Source organism: Asterias amurensis, chromosome 14, assembly GCF_032118995.1.
Source record: "Asterias amurensis chromosome 14, ASM3211899v1".
NCBI classification, from domain to species: Eukaryota; Metazoa; Echinodermata; class Asteroidea; order Forcipulatida; family Asteriidae; genus Asterias; species Asterias amurensis.
The window spans coordinates 18,863,593-18,887,670 of record NC_092661.1 but is presented as its reverse complement, the minus strand read 5'-3'; the positions used below and the strand labels follow the sequence as shown (position 1 = coordinate 18,887,670).

Below are 24,078 nucleotides of genomic sequence, written 5' to 3'. Positions count from 1 at the left end.
ATCGACCACCCACAACTTCTCAAGGGAAATAAGTATTGCTCGGGTGGGATTGTGGGGGGAACACGTCCTAATGTAAGCTCCGGCGCCAGATGGGGAACTGAGAAAGAAAAATGTAGACATGGTAGGAAATTAAGTAATATTATAGGTTTGTCAGGCAAGGATATTACTCATTACCATGTCAAATCCCTACTTGATGTCAAATTAGCGTTTCCTATAAGAGTATAATTATTTCATTCTAATTTAATATTTAATGGAGGCAAAATCCTTAAATGCTATGAGGCGTTTCTCATCAAAATCTATACTTAATTCAATCATAGTGAATAACTAAGCTAGCTTAATGGTACATTCAATGGTACTTCCTCAACTGATATGGGATACACTTCATGCTCAACAGCAATCAAGTTACAAACAAATATCATATGCCATTGTCCTGTTTTGGTCTTTTAATTATTCGTAAACAGATGGCTACATAATGTTTACCCCTAATTTGAGTATAATAGTAAATCATTAAATGTTCATTGCATAATATTATGTACAACAGAATAAACATTTCTTGAAGAATACAGTGAGAGATCATCAAGATTATGTACCACTTGAGTATATGAAACAGTAAAAATAATGACTCTTGCACCAGGCAAGGAATTGTATATAGGTGGAGTCTTATTTAAAAAAAAACCTTAAAAACATGTTCAGTACGTACTATTGTTTTTGTCTAACAAATTGAAAAATATGTTAAGGGTTATGGGGCCAAAACGAGGTACACATGTATTTTTCAAATAATAACCTAAAGTGGGCACAGTCTGTGTATTGCTAAGCAGCTAAAATTATTCACATAATTGGTAAGGCAAACTGAAGCTGCATTCTTTCAAAAGTTTATTTGATAATAATCAACCAAAGAGACACGACACGTAATAACAATAATAATAATCAATGAAAATTCAGCTTTATCAAATGGGCATCACTTTATATAAAAACAACTAACATAGCATAACAAAATAAATGGTTCACTAAAAAGAAAATGTATTCACATTTTTTGTTCAAAAGGCGCGCCATACGAGTCACAATGTGTTTTTTCCACATGGTTGGATTTCCAAGTGGATACTATACATGTTACTAGATTATTAACAAACCTCTTTTAGAATAAATAAAGTTGATAGATACAAAGAACGGATGAGCAAACAAAATGGTTTTGCAGGTAGTGAAATTTGTTTCCCTTTCTGAATGATTTTGTAACACCTTGGGGTGTTCTGTGCCCAATTTCAGAGCTGCTTATGCATAAAACCATGTTAACAAAAGTTCTGCTGCTAAGCGCAATTTAGCAGTAAACCAGTCACAAACTGTGTATGTGAAATAGTAATTTGGTTAGAAACCTTAACAAGATTGTTTAGCTGTTTTTTTTTTTTTTTTTTGCTTAAGCAGCTCTATGAAATTGGGCCGTGGTTACCGTCTCTGGCTGGTACCCTGTTTTAGTCTAGCTTATTTCCAATCATAAACTCAAATACATTTCAGCCTTCATTTATACTATGCATAACTTCGAAATATACATCAATGATTCCTAAACTTAAAAAACTACACTCTACAGGAATCTTAAATACTAAAAAAAATATACTAAGGCAAAGTAACATTAAAAATGCAAGACTACAGTTACTTGTGATACTAGGAAGTGTAGAAATACTGAAAATTATAATGTCCAATGTTAACAAATAACGGGAGACTTTGGAAAATCGTAGGTGGCAGGAGACTTACCAGGTAACTCAATTGTTCAAGGAAAAGTGATCATACTCAGTACGCTGAAACAATGAAAGTTTACCTGGTAAGTCTGCTGCCACCTAGCATTCCAAAGTCTACCATTGTGCATAAGGCCCAACCAAAAATTATGTACACTATTAAAAAGTAAAAAATGAAAATGCTTCTAGAGATGGCTATATTTACATGTTCTAAAATGCATGCCGAAAAGGTGAGAGTAATGATTAAACTATCAATTACGAAGTAATCATTCGGGATGTAATCTGGGCTCTAATTTCAAAGAGCTGCTTATGTACAAAAGGTAGCTAAGCACAAAACACATATACTTACCAGAATAAGGTTACCAGGCAAAATACCATTCCACATGTACTGTATTGTATGTGACTGGTTTCCTCTAATGTTTGCTCAACAGAACATAATATATGAAATTGGGCCATGGATTTTGAATTCATAATGGGCAATCTTGAAAAGGAAAAATATCCCTAAATTCGTGAAAACTATGATTTTCCCCTGCTTCGGGTCTACAAATTATTAATTCTAGACTGCAGTATTTAAAAATGATCTTAATTTGATCATCCATGACTTCTTGCTTAATGATGCTGTATATCTAAACATTATCTTCAGGAATATCATTGTGTTGTGCTGAAACATCAAGCCATCTGAAAAATACATCAATTAAAATACTTGAATACATGTACCAAAGATGCAGAATTACTTATATGGGAGAGAAAAATCCGGCTAGAATAACTTGCCACTTTAAATTTCTTTGAATCAACATGAAGAAAAATATTGCAGATGTTTTTGTTGAGAAGAATAAACAATCCAAAACATTATGACAATGATTTAGGGTTACTAAGAATGAAAAACAATAACATAGTTAATGGTTAAATAAAGGATCTGTCCATGTGGTATAATGTCAATACATATTAATATCAGAGGTTCTGTTATTTTAAGACACATGCAAATAATTCATGCGTGTTTGACTGAGTGACATACAAGATTGACAAAAAAAAAAAAAAAAAAAAAAAATCCAATCAACTGTTCATTATTATCAATGCAAGACTTCCATTAACTAAGATTGAGTTTTGTTATGCCATAATTCAAGGTGAAATTCATCAGTGGTTCAAATGGAATTTATGCATGCACAAAACGGTTCATTACTTTCTTGTTACTAAATGCTAATAAACAAACAATTATTAATAATGTGCAGTTTTGTCGTATCATTATATCATCATGAGGTCCCCAGTCAGTTGTTAGCAACTCAAGTCATCACAACAAAGTACAGTGTATGCATTGACTTTCTCAACATCATGGATCACAAGCAGATAGTATACAACGCACAATACAAGCAGAAATCAATGGAATTTTGTTTGCATTTGTATCCTTTTTAACTTTCAGATATGTTTTCATTGAAATTCATTGTTAAATGGTCAACTGTTTTCTCAATTAAGCGTGCAATAAGTTTTGAAACCCAACTTTGCTCAGAATCAGTACAGCTCATAAAGAGAATTATTCAAATGTTGATTCCGCAACCTCACCTCACTATGTCACATTTTTGACCAGAATTTATAGTTTGCTTAGCAGAGAATCTTTTGGCAATACTTCTTGCACAATTCACAAGAGTCATTTCAATTACAGCAAAACATCAATAGTCTACCACAGATAACATTATTTGCACTTCCACTGATACAAAATCAATTCCCGGAAATACCCCCTACACTCTTTACACTGACCTTTATATTACTGCATTTTAATTGCTATAGTTGTATGTAGCTTATCAAACAAATTGATGTTACTTTCCTGACAAGTCAGAAAGCAATTACCTGAGCTAGGACCCATTGCTGTTACTACTCCCCCCCCCCCCATCTCACATACATAAGTGCATTACTGATATGATATCCACATACTTACACAGTAAAGAACCACCCCAACTCATTTAGAGATTGTTATTTTATGGTGTTACCGCAAACTCTTCTATATATAAAGTGTTATACAAGTGAATGAAAGTTGTGTAAATGTTAGTGCACCATTTTTAAAATTTACAATCCACTCAGCCAGTTATTGACTTGTGCAATATTTTAGAACATCATAAAAACAAACATTTTCTGCATTAAATATTGATGGCATGCAGTTGCAAGTGTACTTTGAATGAGCGAAAGAGTGAAGTGTCCTCTTCAGGTAATTAGCGAGCAATTGCACACATTGTCACTGTCCTTGCTCAAATGCAAACACTGCCTGGTAAATGTTTACAACCTATCATAACATTACAATGTGCACTACGAGATTGCATATTATGTATAAAATGACAAGAAGTTTGTATAAATTAAGGGTTGAATGACATTTTACTTGATCCAATAATAAATCATGTTGCATAAACATCCACGCAATGTATTTGTATAAGAATCAAGGATGGTATAAAAACATTAAATATGTTTTACAAGATTACCCTAAGTAAGCTTACTAGGAACATACCTATCCTTATTACCAGCTTCAACAGCCAAAACAGTGGAACATTATCCACAGCCAACCCAAATTTGACATTTTCTTTATATTTCTTGTCATTAACTTGCTTTTGTCACTCTTAACCATGAGACTTGGCTCAAGTGAAAACCTTTCCAAAAACTTTCCACAAACGATTGCATCTTTAAAATTGTTATGATTTTGTAAACAATAGTGACACATTTACAGAGCTTTACCCCGTTGTATACAGCTTCTTTATATCTTTTAAGGTGGTGTGGGTTTTGTAACATTAGAACTACCAAAAGGGTACATTACAACTTAATGAACAGGTACAAATATAACTGGGGGAATTTTTCTTTTCTTTATGCACCCAGCAGTCGTCAAAGGAGCTTGAGACGTTGTTTAAACAGCTTAGCTATCGACAGAACTTTGAAATTGAGAGCCTAGCTATCCCATGAGAAGAAATGCTTTCTGTGAATTGAGGATCAGGTTTCGGAAAGCAAGCCAACTAAGGGTCTTTCAGGAGTGACTCGAATAAACTCCCAAACCCGCGGGATCTTGGCTTGGTTTTTTATAAAAGATGGATCAATTCAAGAGATCAGTGGTGGATGATGGAGTAACTTTGTGAAAATATTATGCTAGCGGCTAGAAGCTCAATGTGTATCATGTCAGCTATGTGTGCAGATACATTTTACTCAAACTTGTTATTATAGCGGAGGGACTATCAAGTGTTAGGTTTTCTATAATAGTGCATTCATTCTCCTCTTTGCCGACAAAAAAAACACAACCTAGGGACATTTTGTTAGGATATCTGCTTTAAAGCTTATCAGTACATACTTTGATAGGTAGAGTTTTTTAGTGTTCTTGCAAATGGTTCATATTTTTCTGAAATTTTAGAAGCATTTTGATTTTGTGCAAGGTAGAGCAATCTTTAAAGGTAAGCAAAGACACCTATGAATGTCCCCGCTAAATCATAATGGCTCGCAGAGAAAACTGGAACTGCAAATTTGTACACAATTTTTTTTTCTTTACAAATTCTTCTTAGAGTGTTTAAAAACAACTGATTTAACATGTGCATCCCTAGTGAGTAATAATTTCTAGCTTACTATAAGTTAACATCTAGAATGTAAAATGGAGGCTGGATATATAATATCTTCAATTTAGCCCTTTGCACTTCTAAACTAGTGCCAAAACATGTAGCCTACATCCATTTCTTTCTTTAAAAAGCCCATCATGAGTACAATCCTCATTACATAAACCAAGTAGCAAAAATTCTATGTACAGAATTGTATAAAAAGGTATTAACATTTGAAGAATACAAATTTGAGCATAAAACTGATGTTAAAAAATTGACACAAACTTAAAGCTAGTAGACACTATTGGTAATTGTCAAAGACCAGTCTTCTCACTTGGTGTATCTCAACATATGCATAAACTAACAAACCAGTGAAAATTTGAGCTCAATTGGTCGTCAGAGTTGCGAGATAACTACAAAAGAAAAAACACCCTTGTCACACGAACTTGTGTGCTTTCAGATGCTTGATTTCGAGACCTCAAATTCTAAACTTGAGGTCTTGAAACCAAATTTGTGGAAAATTACTTCTTTCTCGAAAACTACGTCACTTCAAAGGGAACTGTTTCTCAAAATGTTTTATACTATCAACCTCTCCCCATTACTCGTTACCAAGTAAGGTTTTATGCTAATAATTATTTTGAGTAATTACCAACAGTGTCCACTGCCTTTAAAATGCATTCTCACTGCAAGCCATGTTTTTCATATTAAAAAGAAATACTTAATGGTGTTTCTATGCACTTTATCTGTTAAAGGAAAACAAGCCGGGCAATATTTCTGACCTTTTGCTGAATAGTAGGATTAAACGGTAAACCCTGATGCTACAAGTGCATGTAGTCCATACATTTCTTTATATTCTATAATTTTACCTCTTCATTTTTATAGGTTTGCACTCTTGCTAAAAAAAAAATATGAAAACATGTTCGCCTTATTGTTGAATACTTTTCAAAACGCAGGTGGATGTTCTGTGTAGCAAACTCTTCTCCAACTGTTAAATACTGGTCCTGGTTTTGTTGAACATGCAAATGTCGGTTCACCAGTGTCCAAACTTTCTTTATAAATCTGGTGAGGAAGAAAAAAGTTGGGCATTAAGTTAATAAAGTTTTCATTCACAAAATGTTAAATGTTATATGAATCGCCGGAATATGTCGGCGGGCTGGCAGAGCTCTGGCACCGGATGTGGCCAGTTTGATTTCAAAATAACAAAAACATCGGTTGCTCAGCCAAGTTAAAATGGAGTAAATATTTCTCAAGTGACTATGAAAAATCTATAATAAAAAAAAAATGCTTTCACAGATTTGTTATTTCATGTATATGTTGGGTCACGTTAAAGGCAGTGGACACTAGGTATAATTACTCAACATAATTGTTATCACAAAACCTTTCTTAGTTACGAGTAATGTGGAGAGGTTGATAGAATAAAACATTGTGAGAAATAGCTCCCTCTGAAGTGATGTAGTTTTCGAGAAAGAAGTAATTTTCCACGAATTTGATTTTAAGACCTCAGATTAAAATTTAAGGTCTCAAAATTAAGCCTCTGAAAGCACACAACTTTGGGTAACCATGGTGCGACAAGGGTGTTTTTTTCTTTCATTTATATTTAGCAACTTCGACGACCGATTGAGCTAAAATTTTAACAGGTTTGTTATTTTATGCATATGTTGAGACCAAATTTTCACAGGTTTGTTATTTTATGCATATGTTGAGATACATCAACTCTGAAGACTAGTCTTTGACATTTAATAATAGTGTCCAGTGTCTTTAAGTGTAGATACTGGTCTTTGACAATTACAAATTGTGACACATGCTTTTAAAACCTGAGCTTGGTTACACCATAGAGAATGGTTACACAAAACACCATGATCCATCTAGAATGTGTCAATTCTGACATCACACTTTGCTTTTAGCAATTACAATTGATGCGCATTTTAAGATCACTGCAGCTCTTTGTGAAATTAAAGTACACCTGGGTTTCAGATGCCTGTGTTTTGGCCTTGATTCCCTCTTAAAAAAGTTAAACCCAACAATTATAAATAGAACAACTGCACTTTATGTAACAAATTACGCGAAAAGCCTTTAAGCTTCACAGACTAAAATCCAGGCTTTTCATAGAGTGTACATGTGTCTTTTATGCCCAACACATGTTTGTTCATTGTAAATACGTCAACTGCCTTCCAAAAAATGACAATTAGATTTGGAATATGGCTTTTTGAACACACCTGCCTCAGCCTGCTGCTATAATTTAATAAGCTCCACTGCTGACTCAGTGCAAAGAATTTCTTCTTCATTGTTACTGTTTTGGATGGGAGAATTATGTATCCCTGTGAAAATGAGTAAATCTAGGCTGTCTTCATAGTTTGTCTGTAATTCTTATCAACAGCCATTTTCAAAGCCATGGAAAGCAAACATTTGTTTAACTGACAACGCCTAAGCCCAAGCATTGGTTCGAAAAATGGCCAATGTTAACAAATCAAGTGAGAACTTTGTCTGGCCTCTTTTACCCAAACTGAAACAGCAAGTGCTAACTTATTACAAACAGAATGTGCTATTGGATTCCAGTTGACAAATATTCAATGGTTTAGGATGTTTCCAACTTGGCGGATGTGGCTGGATCACTGGCATTGAAGAGTATGCTGCTAACTTCGCCATGGCTTTAGTTGCATGATACATAAAGGAAACTAGAATGTTTAATTGCATTCCTACTAACTTGCAAATAGCATCATCAATCACTATAATGCTGCATTACATGTACTTTAAATTACAGCAATGTAACTGTGATGTGTTTACAATATTTCAAGTTACATTTATGTATGTCGTAGTGTCTTTTTGACACGTCATTTCAACTTTATCAGCCTACTTATCTCTTATTCCAATTAAAAATTTAGGTAAATGATGCCCCATTTTCAGCCTACTTATCTCTTATTCCAATTAAAAATTTAGGTAAATGATGCACCATTTTTCAAGTCTAAATTCTCGCTAAATATATAACATATTGTTTTAGGCAAGAACCCATAACATATTTTGTGCAGTTTGACCCACAAATTGGGGCATCGTTTCTTGTTGAAGCATTGCAAATGAGTTTGATCTTATTTTCATTTTATCTTTTTAAATTTTTATTCATTTATAAAAATTTTCAGGCACTTTACTGCAACACACTTGTCCGTCTGATTAAAGCCGATTGAACCCCCTGCCTCAGGTTACTATATGTCCGAACAAAACTAGTTGAATCTTACTCCAGTTCTGTTTTAAGCATAAAGCGGTCTTTGTTTTTACAAAAAAGACAAATGTGTCAAAAAAGAGTATGTAGGTTCAACATTAAACGTGATTTTCTAAAAACATGCATTTTTGGCTAGATGGCTATATTGTTGCTTTGTAAAGATGGCGACATTGTCTTAAAGACACTGGACACTATTGGTAATTGTTAAAGACTAGTCGTCACAGTTGGTGTATCTCAATGTACATATTTTTATGCATAAAATAACAAACCTGTGAAAAATTGAGCTCAATTGGTCGTCAAAGTTGCGAGTATTAATGAAAGAAAAAACACCCTTGTCGCACCAGGGTCACAAGAAAATGTGTGCTTTCAGATGCTTGATTTTGAGACCTCATTCTAAATCTGAGGTCTCAAATTCCAATTTGTGGAAAATTACTTCTTTCTTGAAAACTACCTCGCTTCAGAGGGAGCTGTTTCTCACAATGTTTTATACTATCAGCCTCTCCCCATTACTCGTAATCAAGAAAGGTTTTATGATAATAATTATTTTGAGTAACTACCAATAGTGTCCACTGCCTTTAATACAAAAGAGTTTCTAGTGGCTTGTCATGAAATTGTATTTTTTAGTTGAACAGCGATAAAGTATGTGGAAATTCAATTACTATGTGGCTCACCATGACAAAAACACTTAAGCTTGAGGTTCATTTCCTTTGTGGCTTGTACATTTTGAAAGACTCAAGTCAAAATTTAATTTGCGCAACTTAATCTCACAAACAAAAGTATGCTCCTTGGGTCAGCATTAAAAAGAGCCATAAAAAATGATTAAAGACGAAGTGAGATATAAAGAACAATAAGGAAATGAGTGAAACAGCTTGCCAATAAATATAGTGTAAAATATCCGAGACTAGACTTTCTGCTGGTAAATCAATCCACTTACTATTTTGTGAAATCTTTTAGAATGAATTATGCATTGAATCTAAGCCACATGGCATGGCCATCCTAAATAACAGCAAGATGTGAGGAATAAGGATGCAGGTCTGATGCTTCATTTCATTACTGTAGCAAGACTGGACTAGATTGTACATGTAGCAAAAGGGTCTCTATGAGAGAAATTAAAAATTTATTTCATTTTCATTTCATTCATTATTTCTGGTTGTGTTTTTCTGACTCTCAGACTTAACCACTGTACAGCCCCATGGAGAGAAGACATTCTATTATTGCTAAGGTTTTAATTAGGGAATAACAGTGAGAGGACCCGGTCTTCACTGCGTGGTAATGACCAGGTTGGTGGCTGGTGCTGTTAACAGTCCGAAGTTGTAATGCTTCTTGGCAAACTCCACGTTTTCAAATATCATAACTTTCACATGTTAACCAAAAAGCATGACATACTTTTTGTCATACTAGTTGGCCAAACGTTTAAAGATGCTGAAACTGATTAAAATTAATCAAAAAGATATTTGACCATGTAAATATCGTTTCTAAGTTCCTGTCTGTGATATTTTTTGGTACTTAATATATCAGCATATTATAATAATTCATATAACCAAGAGCTTGGTTTTTAAAACACGGTTTGATCTGGCCTGTTTACACCACTAGTTCAGAGAGCGAACTGTACGTACTTGACCTAAATGTGTAGTGAGAAATATTGTTCACCTAATCAAAAATGTCACACCTCGGGGTCCCTAGATCCACACAGCTGGATAAATCTAGACCTACTTCTTTGCAATGTTAGTAAGCAGAAAATCAGTGCTTACCATACAGCAGAGAGAGGTGCTTGAAACTTATGCTAACCGTGCAAAATTATGCTTATCATGCAAAGCTAGCTTAGAAAAAGTGCTAACTGTATCAACAGAGACTGGTGATTGGAGATGTGTACGCACACAAGGTGCTTGTAAGAAGAAAAAAAGATGGTAAGCATAAAATAATATGGTAAGCATAAAATAATGTGGTAAGCAGCGCCATGAAACTAGGCCTTGCCTGACAGGAAGGTGAGATGTTCAATTAGGGATGCAGCACATTCCTCACAACTTCCCTGGGGTAAGGCAAATCTACAGAATCAAACTATTTATAGAAGACTAGCAAGGGAGAGTCATTGTGTGACTGATTGCTCTCCAACATCATTGATCAACCTTGAATATTTCATTTTAGAAGGCAGATTTTCCCCAGGATTTGATTTTCATTATATTACTTTTATATGCAGAGAGGGAAGTCTGGAGTATTGTTAACTGATTTTCTCAGAGAGAAGTCTGTAGATTGGACCAGTAAAACCTTGTTGTGAAATGCGCTAAACAATATTTTTTGTTATTATTACTATATTATTAATAGTTGTTTGCAAATGACATGAGCTAGAAATCAGTTCAATATGGCCCCTCTGGTTAGCATTATCTTTTTGTGCTGAGCTATTTTTCTTGCCTAAGCAGCTCTGTGAGACTAGGCCCTGCCTGCAGTGTTTACAACACAACATAGGAAGCGGCAGCCAAGAGATCAGCTTTAAGGGGCTGAACTTAATTCTCAAAAAATCAAGTATTATTTGTATTTGTGAGAGATTATAAACCAACTGTCCATGGCACACATAAACAATTCTCAGCAGATGTAGCCCAACCGCTTGAATGAAAAAATGGGTGTTTGGAGGGAATCAAAAAAATGTGTTTTAATAAAGCACACCAGAGATTAATTACCTCATTCAAACTTCAGTTGGGGCCATCTCAGGTGTTTCCCGACGTACCCTGTGGATTTCATCATAACCCTGGCGACTGTTAAATGCCTCTTTGCTGGTTGTGTAGAACTCCACAAAGTAGTCCTTAATGTCATTCCGCCTCATGTACAGTACAACCAATGCCAGGAGACCAACAAGAGTCAAGATGATGCTGAGTATGATGTAAGAAGATTGTAACCCATCATCAACGTTGACTTCTTCAATCTCAGCACATTTTAAATCAGCGTCTATGATGCTCTTATTGATGCTGGAATGCAAGACAGCATCATCACATCGCAGGCCGGATTTATCGGGGACAATCGTGGTGTTGAGGAGCCAGGTTTGGAAGGCCGCCAGTTTGCAGTTGCAGAAGTAGAGATTGTTGCTGAGATCAAGAGACAGGTTTGTGAAGGTATCAAGGTCCTGGATGGTGGTCTGATCTATGCTTTTGATCTCGTTGGAACTTAAGTTCAAATGTCGAAGATTAGGGAATATCTTCCGCTACATATAAAAATAAAATAAAGAAACAAAATTTATCACATAGTTTTATGATGCAATCAAGAACGCTTAAAATAAACAAACACCAGCAAAATATAAATAATGTACTGCAGTACTTGTACCAATGATTGACCTTAGAACAACTTGTTAGCATAAAACGGGGGAAAAACATCCAAAAAAAATGTTACGCCTTGTCCAAAGATAGCGCCCGTCTACCAACGCTTCAACACTAGCAGACACTCTAACCAACAATGGAGGAAAAATTCCATGAACAAACTCTAGCTGAAGTCGCTGTTTCGGACTTGGCCTTTGGTTTTGATTTGTAAATAAAACATTTAAAGTGTTACATTTAAACAATGTTTTTAAGGAACAGGCAGTGCAGTTGCTGTCCTAAACATAATTTTATGGATTTTTGACAATATTTACTCTGCCTATGTACCAACTACAAAACCACTTTGCCAATGTATTGTCATATTGAGTAAAAACCATAAATGTTGAATAGAGTTACCAGTCACAGATAGTGTCCAGATAAGTTCTTGATGGGTTATGAAAATTTGGCCGTGACCTCCAACAAGTGTTATAATTCTATGTTGGTGGTTTATTGTTCAATCATGCATCCCAATTACATATGCCGGGTTTGCCCTGTAGTAAATTTATATGAAATCTCTAAAGTTCCAGAAATTGTTTAATGGATTTAGTTCGACCAAATTTCTCACACATTCTGTCTATATTTATCTAATTAGTATTTGCCTTTTTCAATAATGAAAATGAAAGTTTTATTGTCACTTGTAAAAAAACAAATGTTTGTACAGTGAAATGCATTTTGGTTTGCGTGTCTAAAATTATGTTACATAAAATACACACAAAACATTTACCATTTATAAAAAAATAAATGAAAAATAAGATGCCCATTTAAATGTGAATTTTATGAAATGTGTGCAATATTATCACAATCAATAATAAATATTTCTTACCATGAAAGTCCCCTGTAGAATTGCTATGAGGCTACTGTTGAAGAGGTTCAATCTTTGAAGTTTGGAACTCCCAGAGAACTGTAACGTTGTTGGTGTCAGTAAGCCCAACTCATTGTTATCAAGACGAATCTCAACAAGGTTGGATAAGTTTCCTTGTTGCAGAGCGTCCCCTAAATTGTTGCAGAGCATCTCCGTGTAATTCCTCTTGAGGGCGCCATTTAAACTCAGCAATCGCAGCTTTTCGGAAACGTCTCTAAATGTTTCTGCTCCGCTGAGGGTTATGTTATTGGTGTCCAGGATAAGCTCCTCCAATGCTGGGAACTTATTGCGGGTGAACCAGCGTGCGTCAATTTCTACAATGGTATTACCAGTGAGGTCTAATGTTCTGAGGTTAGGAAGGGTGGTTCTGGGTTGGATGTTTGTTCTAAGATGTCTTGTTTCTGAGCCTAAAATCCTGAGGGATGTAGTGTTTGATGGAATATGCGTCAGCAGAGACTTAGGCCATTTGCTGCAGGTCAGGCTGGTGCCTGAGCAGCTGCAATAGCTTATTGATAAAGTCAATGCACAAGGCAAGTCCTGATCAGCATTAGGCGTGTCTTGGGTGACACTTGGCACCACAGACCAGGCTAGGGCGATAACGGTAAAGAGGAAGGCAGTGTCCAAACTCAAACGTGCCATACTGCACCTCTTTATCTCACTTCTTCACTTGGTTAAGTTTGATTACCAGCACAGCTTACTCTCAGATCACTTATCATTTGTTGTTCACTTCAAATATCTCCTGGACTCCTTTGAAGATGAGATTCCAATAGCGTATGCACCTACAGAGTAAAACAAACAAAAACATCATAATTAAAATAAATCACACAAATCAAAAGTTCTTTTATGATTCACTTCCATTCCATCCATCAAAGCTCTTTAAAAAAAAAAATTTAACAGAATGAAATGATTCCACAGCACTTTTGGATTGACTCTAAAGACTTGAAGTTACACAAAGAAACATTTCCACTTTGTACAAAGCCTGACGTGTAATGTAAACGTACACACTTGAGCTTAGTCTTAGCAACTCTTATATAAAAAAAGTGAGAACAAAAACCTGAATATACTACTCTTGATTCTTGAACCGACAAGTCCACCTACAGAACTGCATCAAGCAAACTGGTTGCCGATACTGTTTCACTAGACATATCTTCCTACGTTTTAATCAGAAATTCACATTGCTGCTTCAAAACTAATGAGTCAACTGTAGCCAAGATATGCCCATGAAAGATTCTGCATCATCATGGCGCACTGGGCAAGTAGGTGTGAAATTTATGATGAAGCGTTAAACAAAGTCGACACGCTCAGGTAACTATCATGATGGGGTAAGGGCTTGAATGCTGAGTGATTGTGATATGAAGAAACCGATGATTGCATTTTGTTATCGATAAAATAAGGTGAAACTGAGCCTGGTCAAGATCATCACTAAATGCAACAACTTTCCTAGCAAACGGCCTTTAAAGCATTGACAAACCAAACAGTTTTCTCAATACTGCTATTGTAGTAGATAGTTTTCTCAATATTGCTAGTATATATGTAACACAAGTTGTTCTTTCCAAAATTGATCCATTGGATGGGTAAACAACTCAGTCTATTGCAGAGTGTACGGTATCACACATGGTGCTCTGTACCCTAATCAATGAGCACAAAGCAAGCAACACTACATCAAAATGCCATTCATGTGTACATTGCCGCCTGGAAAATGTAAACTACTCAAAAATAATTAAGTTGCATCAAATGTTACAGTAAAACATATTTAAAAATGAGTAAAATATGGTCCCCATTTTCAATGTGTGATGTTGTTTCATTAATTAAAGATTCATGTCGATTAATTAACAATCCTTTGAGAAATAGGAAGTTAAACTATCAGAATTTTTTTGTCCATATGTATTTTAGTTTTCTATGAATTAAATTATAAAATTATAAAATGGTAAATTCTGTGTATGAATAAAGTGTTTGTTTCGAAAAAGCCAATTAATCAAATAAAAACAATTAGTCAACAATCAATCAATCGATGATCAATCAATCAATCAATCAACCAACAATCCATTAAACAAACTATAGTACCAACAAAATTGATCTACAAAGGTATAGCCAGAGTTAGTTTACTTGAATACTGGGTTCCCCTTTATGCAAATCGAGTTTGCCCTTCAACTTGTGAGCTGAATAGCTGATCACTATAGAAGATCAGGCAGAGAACATTACTAAATAATTTAAGACAATAGCAGAGCAAATTGAGTGGCGCTCAACAGAATAATATAATCGACATGCCTAAAAGCATAGCAAAACGTTATAAAATGTCTCACCACTTCATTATGCTTTCCTCAACATAATTCTTAACATTTAAGCAATACGGATTTCAATATGATGTACATGTACATTTAAAACACTGGACATGTAAAGTTTCTCCCAAAAGAGCAAGGCAGCCTGAACAAGGTTTGTTTACCTAGGCTTTTATTATTTCAGGAAATATCAAGTTTTCAGAAGATACCCCAGCCGAAATGCCAAGTTGAAATAAGCGGATATAGAATTCCTCCCTGAAGAGGAAGGCAATCAGCCTGAACGATCTCAATGGTGTGCTCCTGAATCCAAAATCATACTTAAATAATTCATTAGATACATCAGAGGGGCCCCCTGCTTGATGCGACTGACTTAAACCCTTGATATCTAAGTACACACTGACCATCTCTAGTACATCACTGATGCAATGCAAATTGGAATACTAAGAATCATTGACTGTTGAGTTCCAGACTCTGCATTGTAGTTTTGTAGGCCTCAAGGGAATCGTGTATACAAATGTAACTTGTGCTTTTAGAACACAATCAAATATGCGCAATATCGACCCTCCAAATTTATGACTACTCTTTGTATCTTGCATGGCTTGTTTGAGGTCTGAGCACATTAATGGTACATGTACCTCATATATTAATTAAAGACTGCATATTTCAAAATGAGCAGTAAAGCTGTCACTGAATAATGCATGTAAAAGGATCCAGCTTCATTCATTGCGATACAGAAGCAGGTTGCTCAAGTGCCATTGTATTAGCAGCAATTTGCACCATGGCAATTTGTAACCTTGAAAGTTCAGTGCTTTGTTAGGTCTCACCGAAATGAGAATAGAACAAATGTCACAAATGTCACACAAACTAAACAGTTTGTTACCACAAATTTTGACCTCACATTTCCATACACTTATCACAGTTGCGTCAAAGCATCATAACCCTTCACAGCGTCTTTGTTTTGTCCATAACTTCATGTTTCTGTTTGTTTCTCGACACAAACCATAGTTGGTTATCATTTATTCCAACTGGATTGTGTTGTACACGTACTGCCTCATATACAGTACAATGTTAACCAGACAAGTTGGCCACCAATTTGCATTCAAACTGGCCAGTGAGGTAATGTATGTGCAACTACACCTAGGTACATGAGTCTACATACAAGCAGTGGCTTTTGAAGTAATTTAAGCTTTGACGACCTCTCAATTTAACATCAAGGCACCTGCCTCAAGATGTCAAGAGACAAAATCTACAATTCTAATAAATTGGACATGCCAATTAGCATAGCTGCTTTACATTTACCTGAGTGAAAGTCTCGTTTGACACTTATCTTAAACAAATTTTGGGTTGAACAAAGAAAATTGTCTGGAGTGGGAATTGAACCTGTGACCTCTGGTTTAATGAGGTGGCGCACTACCAATTAACACTCTACATGTAAATATTAACACTATACAAATGTAATGTACAAAACCAGCGACAGTGTTTCCATTGCATGAAACTCACATAGATGATGTGCAGAAATTTCAATTTTCAACCATACACAGAAACATGCCCCTCCCCTTGTCCTGCCCAAACAACCATTTATGAAGATAAAAATAATGTAAGAGTCTATTAAGGTGATCCCTATACTGCTGCTTCTCAGAATGTAGCGCAAACTTGGGTGTGACTGACCCCTGGTTACACTGCAGTTTAAGGTTGAATGGTTTCTGACCTGCACCCAGAACAAAAATATTGATAAAACAGGGAGACACACTAACATCAGTAGCTCAGTTGGTAGAACATCGGCACATTAAGATTTAAAGGTTCAAACACGATTCCATTCCAGTCAATTTTATTGGTTCAACCCTAAATTGCAATTTGATTCTTAAACATTAAATTTTGTTTTTTTCATTTACCGCATAATTGTAAAAAAAAGAAATGTATAAACTGGTTCTTGTGCCAATTTTTTTTCAAAGGAATTTTGAACACAAAAGTTTTGGAGCTGAACTGACTAACTTTTCTTGACTATAAAGACTTGCTTTAGGACACAAACACTTTCAACTACCAAACACTGTGTCCTGTCAAATCAAACCCAACTCTGTTCTTGTAAGGACAAGGTAATTACTCCACTGTAAAGGGCATCTCGCTGAGAGAAATGTAATTTAAAGGGCACAAAGGCAATGACCAAGGGCATTGAGGCGATTGCTTTAAGGGAAGCAAGCACAATGTAATAAGCCTTATATTGAACAAAGGTAATCAGGCTTGTTATAGTGTACAATGTCTCTTTGCTATAATGGTAAAATAGTTTACTGTATATGAGTCATTGGAAAATGTGTACAAAATGTACTTATCCAGGCTCAAGCTGTACTTGTCAGTTTCATTTTGAATAGGCAATGCATAGTTTTTAATCCATTAATTGTAAATGTTTGGAAATAACTGGGGTGTATTTATTGATAATGCAACACAGTGTACAACAGGATCATATATTTCTTTAAAAAAACAACTTTAAAAAGAAAGAAGGAATTTGTGAAAAAAAAGTTACTGGGATAAACAAACATGTCCAAACTTCATCACGTTAACCAATCATTTTAAGACGACATTTTTATGACGATATCAGGAAGAAACCTGTCTCAGAAACTAATGTGTTTTTCTACTGGCATCATCAACCTTGATAGAATATCTTTAAATTTTGTCAACATAGTTTCACATTTAAGCACTTTTCTACCCTTTACCTACCATTGGCTACAATATTTAAAATAATCTATTATTTCATAAATAATTTTCATTGCTGAAATAGAGCTGGTCATTGTTCCCTGAACTTTTTTTGTTTTTTAATATTAAGCAAGGAGTGTATTTTAACCAATGCATGCAATGTAGCTTATTGGCCCTTGTATAATGTACCCACCAGTGCATGCTAACCTGTTCACTACTGCCGGAACAAACTCAATTACCCCTTGGTGAGGTTCAGAAGCTATACACTGCACTTCACAGGCAGCCGGCCAGTTGCGTCACGATCACACAGACAGCAAATACACAATCGATAATTATGAAATGATCAAATATTGGCCAGTGTATGAACATGTTGTTGAACAAGCCGCATTAGCAGGTGTTACTGCAAAGTCATTAACAGCCCATAAGGGTGCATGTTGTACATTGTTGTGTGGAGTATAAAGACAAGTTCTAGTGCTGTCGTCGCAGCATCCTTGCTCTATGGTTGCAGCAAATATGTATGCATGACAAACATTTGTTGTCTGCAAATACTGACAAGTACATGTAGGTACAGTTGCAACAGTTGCAACCAGGTACAATTGCAACAAAATGTTTCAGTTGTGACTAAAATTTCATCATTTGCTACTCAAAATTAGTAATCAGCGTGCACAGAACACTGTCACTGTCAGTTGAAATACTTTGCTAGAATTGCTGGACATTATCATTTATTATCATTCCTTGTACATCACGTTGAATTTGTGCCAAATATTACATTTCTGATGGCTAGTCTGTTGTAGCTACTAAACTAGTAATTGAACATATGCTTTTAAGTTTTGCTTTATAGTGTACATATTACATGTCACATTCTATTAATCTGGCATACATATACACATGGTGATCTCAACACATTTTTAAAGAAGTTTTCATATCTTGACCACAAAATGTTAATTCAATCATTATTTGAGCTTGAGGTAATATCTTAATTATGAGAAGGCTGGCGCACAGCTTGTGGCTTTGAAAGAAATATGAACACAGGTTGTTCCATTTTGATTTGCAAGGATGCGACTTAAAGGGATAGCTTTGCTCATTTTCTCATTAATCCAACAATTAATTACCATAAAAACTTAACTGGTAAGAAGCACTGTAGTGTTATGATGTATTACATCAAATAAGATTTTGAGAAATTGTTTCTCTTTTTCGGAATGTGGATTAGAGAAAGGGATATTTCAATCTGAGATGAACGTTTAGCAGATATCTGTAGAGTGTCGCGTCCGAGTGGTTAAGAGCATCGACTTCAAGTTCTGATGCTAAGTCACCGGAGTGTGGGTTCGAATCCCAGTCGTGACACTTGTGTCCTTGAGCAAGATGCTTTACTATAATTGCTTCTCTTCACCCAGGGGTATAAATGGGTACCTGCGAGGGTAGAGGTTGATATTGTGAATGAAAAGCTTTTGGAGCGCCACGGCAGCTCGGGGCTGTATACTCCCTATAATGGGAGCTGAGAAAGATTAAAGGGATGTTTATTGGCCCAATGACCAGGGGACTAATGTAAAGCGCATTGATACAGTTTATTGTGAAATGCGCTATATAAGAATTTGTTATTATTATTGTGTATTTTAATTACGGTTTATTCTTCCTGCATGGACATTTTTAAATGTTAAAACCTGCTCCATTTTTTGGGGATCTGAAAAATGCAACCACCTTTCAAAATGAAACCTTTTGAAAAAAGTTAAATGTGTATTTTAAAATTTTTTTTTACAAGGATTCAAACAATCAAACAGGTTAAAAAATAAAAGGTATACCTTGCCTTTAAGTAAATTACATCCTTATCCTTGAAGCACAAAATTGAAACCACTAAAGAATTTAGAATAATATGTTTTGAATACAATCTATCACAGCCAAGTTAGTGTACGTGTTCTAGGGCATCAACCTTAGCTGTGCGATTTAACATTCCTTAATTAATCTTCCAGCTCAATATCCTGGCTATGAAGAGTGCAATGCAACAGCCTACATTTAATCAGAAACTACCGTTTTCCACCGAGTGTACAACAAGCAGAGCATAGCAACAAGTACTCTGAGCAAGACAGTTTCAATACAAACCATCGCAGCCGGCCAAAGAAAAATACATTATAGAGGTGCTGGTCACCTGTTCCTCCTTGTCACTGGCTTGGTATTTTTTAGCGATCTTGCTTCTTTGTTTCTTTATGTATCAATTTGTATATATTATACTTTTATGCCAGTGTAAAGTCTAATAAAACTAAAACTAAACCTTAACCTTAATTTGTAGGTGTTTAAGCAATTATGAGCAATATGAGCACAAACACCTCTTGATTTTATTACATAGGTGTTCCGCCCATCAGCCTTTTAATTTGTTTTTATTTCATAATCTTCAAACTGATCAGTAGCATGCATCATTCTCTTTAACCATAGCTGTGTGATGATTTAAAATATCTTCAAACTTCTGACTGACAATGATGCAACATTCTTTTTTCCTTCTCTCTTTAACTTTGATACAATTTTTGTAACATAAATAGCCAATCTTGATATTTCACTACAAGCAGAGCATGAGTATGGCAAATTAAATTATGGGTATTTTATGGCACACTTTTACACATTTCCCATGATATATAATTCCATTATTATTTCTTATTGCAGGCTGGCTTGTTGACAAGAGAACTGTATGTGGAAATGATTAATTACCAGTCAGACACTCTGGCAGTACACACATTGAATACTTCAAAATGAGATACATCATCAGAAGGGATCAGCTTCCCTCAAGCACATAACTGTTATTCTGACCACCAAAGGTTAATCTAAATTGAATTCAAGCTCATGTGCCATGGGCAGCGAAGGCAGTTAATCTGTCTTGAAGGATCACAGTTGGAGACAAAAAAAGCCATTGCTCCTGGAATGTCTGTTGATGTTAGGAATCGTGATGACATGCATAGCTGCACATTTTCTAATGTACAGCAGTGTGTTTTATAACATGCAGTACGGCTGATACTGATTGGATGTTTTCATCACTGTATAAAAATGTAGCGTGAATATTTTTCATTTGAGCGACCACGATTTGTTAGACATAAAATTCAAATATGGAAAAATGTTAGTACACCTCTGCTTAACTTGTAAGTAAATAAAATTAGATTAATTATAATTCGTCAAATTAGAAATAAAAGAAGATTTTCAAAGTAAACTCCATGTTTTTCTGGAAGTGAAGACAGTCGATTTGACAAAAACATTTTATCACACTTAGTTATTTATGATTGCTTACCCGGTACTTGTTTTCTGATAAAACACTATAGCTCTCGTTAAATAAGAATTTACAGGTCACTTTCCTTCCTCCATGATAAGACATGCCAAATAAACCTGATGCGTGTTGATTATACACTTAATTGTTACCATATTCTGGCCTGGTGAAACACATTTCGATCCAGGTCTGCCACGCCGCCATTTTAGTTGTGTTACTCATTCAGTCATTTGCAATGACAAACAGTTGAACACTAACTCAATAATTGGAATCCGTAAAAAAAAAAAAAAACCCAGTTCGTACTTCCTGCGAACATTTGGGCAAAGCAAATTTGACTTTACAGCTCTGTTTTTGCTGTTTTCTCTTCAGATCTGTTTGAGACATCAAGATTCACATCGAAGTATGAACTGGGCCATAATAATTTGAAAACTGTGATGAATAGGCCTGGGCGACTAGTGAAAAGGACCAGTGTCCAGTGAGCAATGAGACGCTCGCTATCATCTCAAATCAAAAGTCTGCCATTGAATGATTGTTCATCAAAATACCATACAAAATACATGAATTCGGGTTATCTTTACCCAACTCATCTCTACCCACGTCAACTCGTACCCAAGTCAACTCGTACCCAAGTCAACTCGTACCCAAGTCAACTCGTACCCAAGTCAACTCATACCCAAATCAGTTTTTACCCAAGCTAACTCGTACCAATTATTTGTTCAAATAATGTTGTTCATTTGATTAAATATAAATTAACATTCATTTATCAATTCATTGCTGAAATGATGTTGTTCTCTTAATGTTGCAGGTAACGAACAATACTAAGACTACATGTAAGCAAATGACGCAACAAATGTCTTTGGGTTTTTTTTGGGGGGGGGATTTTTTTTTAACTAAATTTATTCTGAGGGAGCGAGGGGAAATGTGTTCAGATCACTTTGGGGGTTTTCTGTTGAAAAAAAAAAACCCTGTTTTACCCAAGTCAACTTGTATACATATTTTTTATATTTTAAATTGGTCATTTATCCAGTCATTGTTGCAATGATGTTGTTCTCTTCTTCTTGTTGCAGGGAACAAACAAGACTAAGGGAATGACTCAACAAATGCTTTGTTTTGGTGGTGACATTTTTTTGAAGGGATGATTCACTTTTTCGAGGGGAAACGTGTTTTAATAAAAAAAAATTGTTTATTCTTTCGGAAAAAAATTATCAGCACTTACACAAATTTGTATTACATTTAGGTTTGGAAAAAAGTAATGGGAACAATATTTGAAGAAAATATTGAACATCAAACACTATTAAAAAACGAAATTGTGAGAAGGGATATTACTGAAAGTGAGTAGAACATCATTTCTTATCTTTTATAAAATCACGCTACACAGAAATTCTCTGTTTCGGCATACAATGTACATGTACATGTACGTTAGACGGTGACTTGGGTACAAGTTGATTTGGGTTACGAGTTGACCCGAAGGAAAGGTTTCCGTATCACGCCACGACTTTTTCATTCAAAATGAAATAATACAGTATTTAATTTATCTAAAATGAGATCCCTTTTTGTAAAAATGAGTGAAAAAGTCGTGGCATGATACGGAAAGTTATCCGACCTGGGTACGAGTTGACTTTGGGTACAATATTTTGGGTACGACTTTGACGAGTTGACCTATTTCCTTTTAATTTACATGACACTGACCTGGTGACATTTACAGTCACTATAATAAATAGTATTTACTAAACTTTAAATATAATTTATAATTTTTTTATTGTAAACAATTAAACTTTAAAGCCATTATACACTTTCGGTAAACAGTATTGTCCAAGTCCCACACTTCGTGTATCACAACTTATATATAAAATAACAATCCTGTGGAAATTTAGGCTCAATCGGCAATCGGAGCTGGGAGAAAATAACGGGAAAACCCACTCCTGTTTTCGCGCGTTTCGCCGTGTCATGACATGTGTTTATAACAAATCCGTAATTCTCGTTAACGAGAATTTATATTGTTTCACCGTTTTCTCAAAAAGTAAAGCATTTCATGGACTAACATTTCAAAAGAAGTCTTTCACCAATACCTTCTGTAAACCCTGTAAATTATTTGTAAATCTGCGAACTTTTTTTTTTTTTTTTCTGTACCGAAAGGGTCCAATGGCTTTAAAGCCATTGGACACTTTCGGTAAACAGTATTGTCCAAGGCCCACACTTCGTGTATCACAACTTCTATTATAATATAAAATAACAAACCTGTGAAAATTTAGGCTCAATCGGTCATCGGAGTTGGGGAGAAAAAAACAGGAAAACCCACCCTTGTTTCCGCACGTTTCGCCGTGTCATGACATTTGTTTAAAATAAATCCGTAATTTTACTTACTTACTTACGATTGATGGGAGAAATTGTTTAGGCTTATGCCTTTGTGACCCCATATCCTATCATTGATTCCTTCCAATAGGCATCGAGCTCTTTCTTGAATGTTGACACTGTTTTGGCATTTACTACTTTGTGTGGGAGACTGTTCCAATCATTAATTATTCGCTGTTCCAATCATTAATTATTCGCTGTGAAAAGAAGTTCCTTCTACACCCAATGTTTTTATCGAGAATTGGTATTGGTTTTTCTCAAAAAGTAAAGCATTTCATGGAATAATATTTCAAGAGAAGTCTTTCACCATTAGGCTACCTTCCTGTAAACCCTGTAAGTTATTTGTAAATCTGAGAACTTTTAACTTGTTTTTCTGTACCGAAAGTGTCCAATGGCTTTAAAATTGGACAGACTTGTCATTGAAGCAGAACTTCAAGAACATTGCAAAGAATAATTGCTTGTAGCTTCCACTGTCGGAAAAACACGACACACACTTACACTTGTGCAGCATTCTAGTTCTACAACTGACAATACTAAAAAAGAACTTGGCATTGGCAGACAACTTTTGTGGTGGCGGTTAATACCAAAAGATACCAGTAAAGACTAGATTAAGACTGTGTCAATGACAACATGATTCTGAGTGTAAATTGGAACTTAGAAAATGTACAAACCTTTAATCCAGTAATACAGAACGGGGAAACCTCAAGATGAATTGACTGAGAATGATTCACAAGGCGAGAAATGTTCTGTTCATTTGAGATCGAACGTGCATTTGTTGTGTGTTGACTTGACTCACTGCTGCTCGTTCGTCGTGTGT

General features: G+C 35.3%; 1 protein-coding gene across 1 annotated transcript; it reads right to left on the bottom strand.

The window, feature by feature from the left end:
* Nucleotides 1–912: 912 nt before the first annotated feature.
* On the bottom strand, nucleotides 913–24,078 carry LOC139947039 (trophoblast glycoprotein-like). The gene is made up of 4 exons (XM_071944864.1): nucleotides 23,933–24,078; nucleotides 12,660–13,477; nucleotides 11,171–11,688; nucleotides 913–6,340 (listed from the first exon to the last, which is right to left on the bottom strand). The coding sequence occupies exons 2-3, from the start codon at nucleotides 13,335–13,337 to the stop codon at nucleotides 11,176–11,178; spliced, it is 1,191 nt and encodes a 396-aa protein (XP_071800965.1). The 5' UTR covers nucleotides 13,338–13,477; nucleotides 23,933–24,078; the 3' UTR covers nucleotides 913–6,340; nucleotides 11,171–11,175.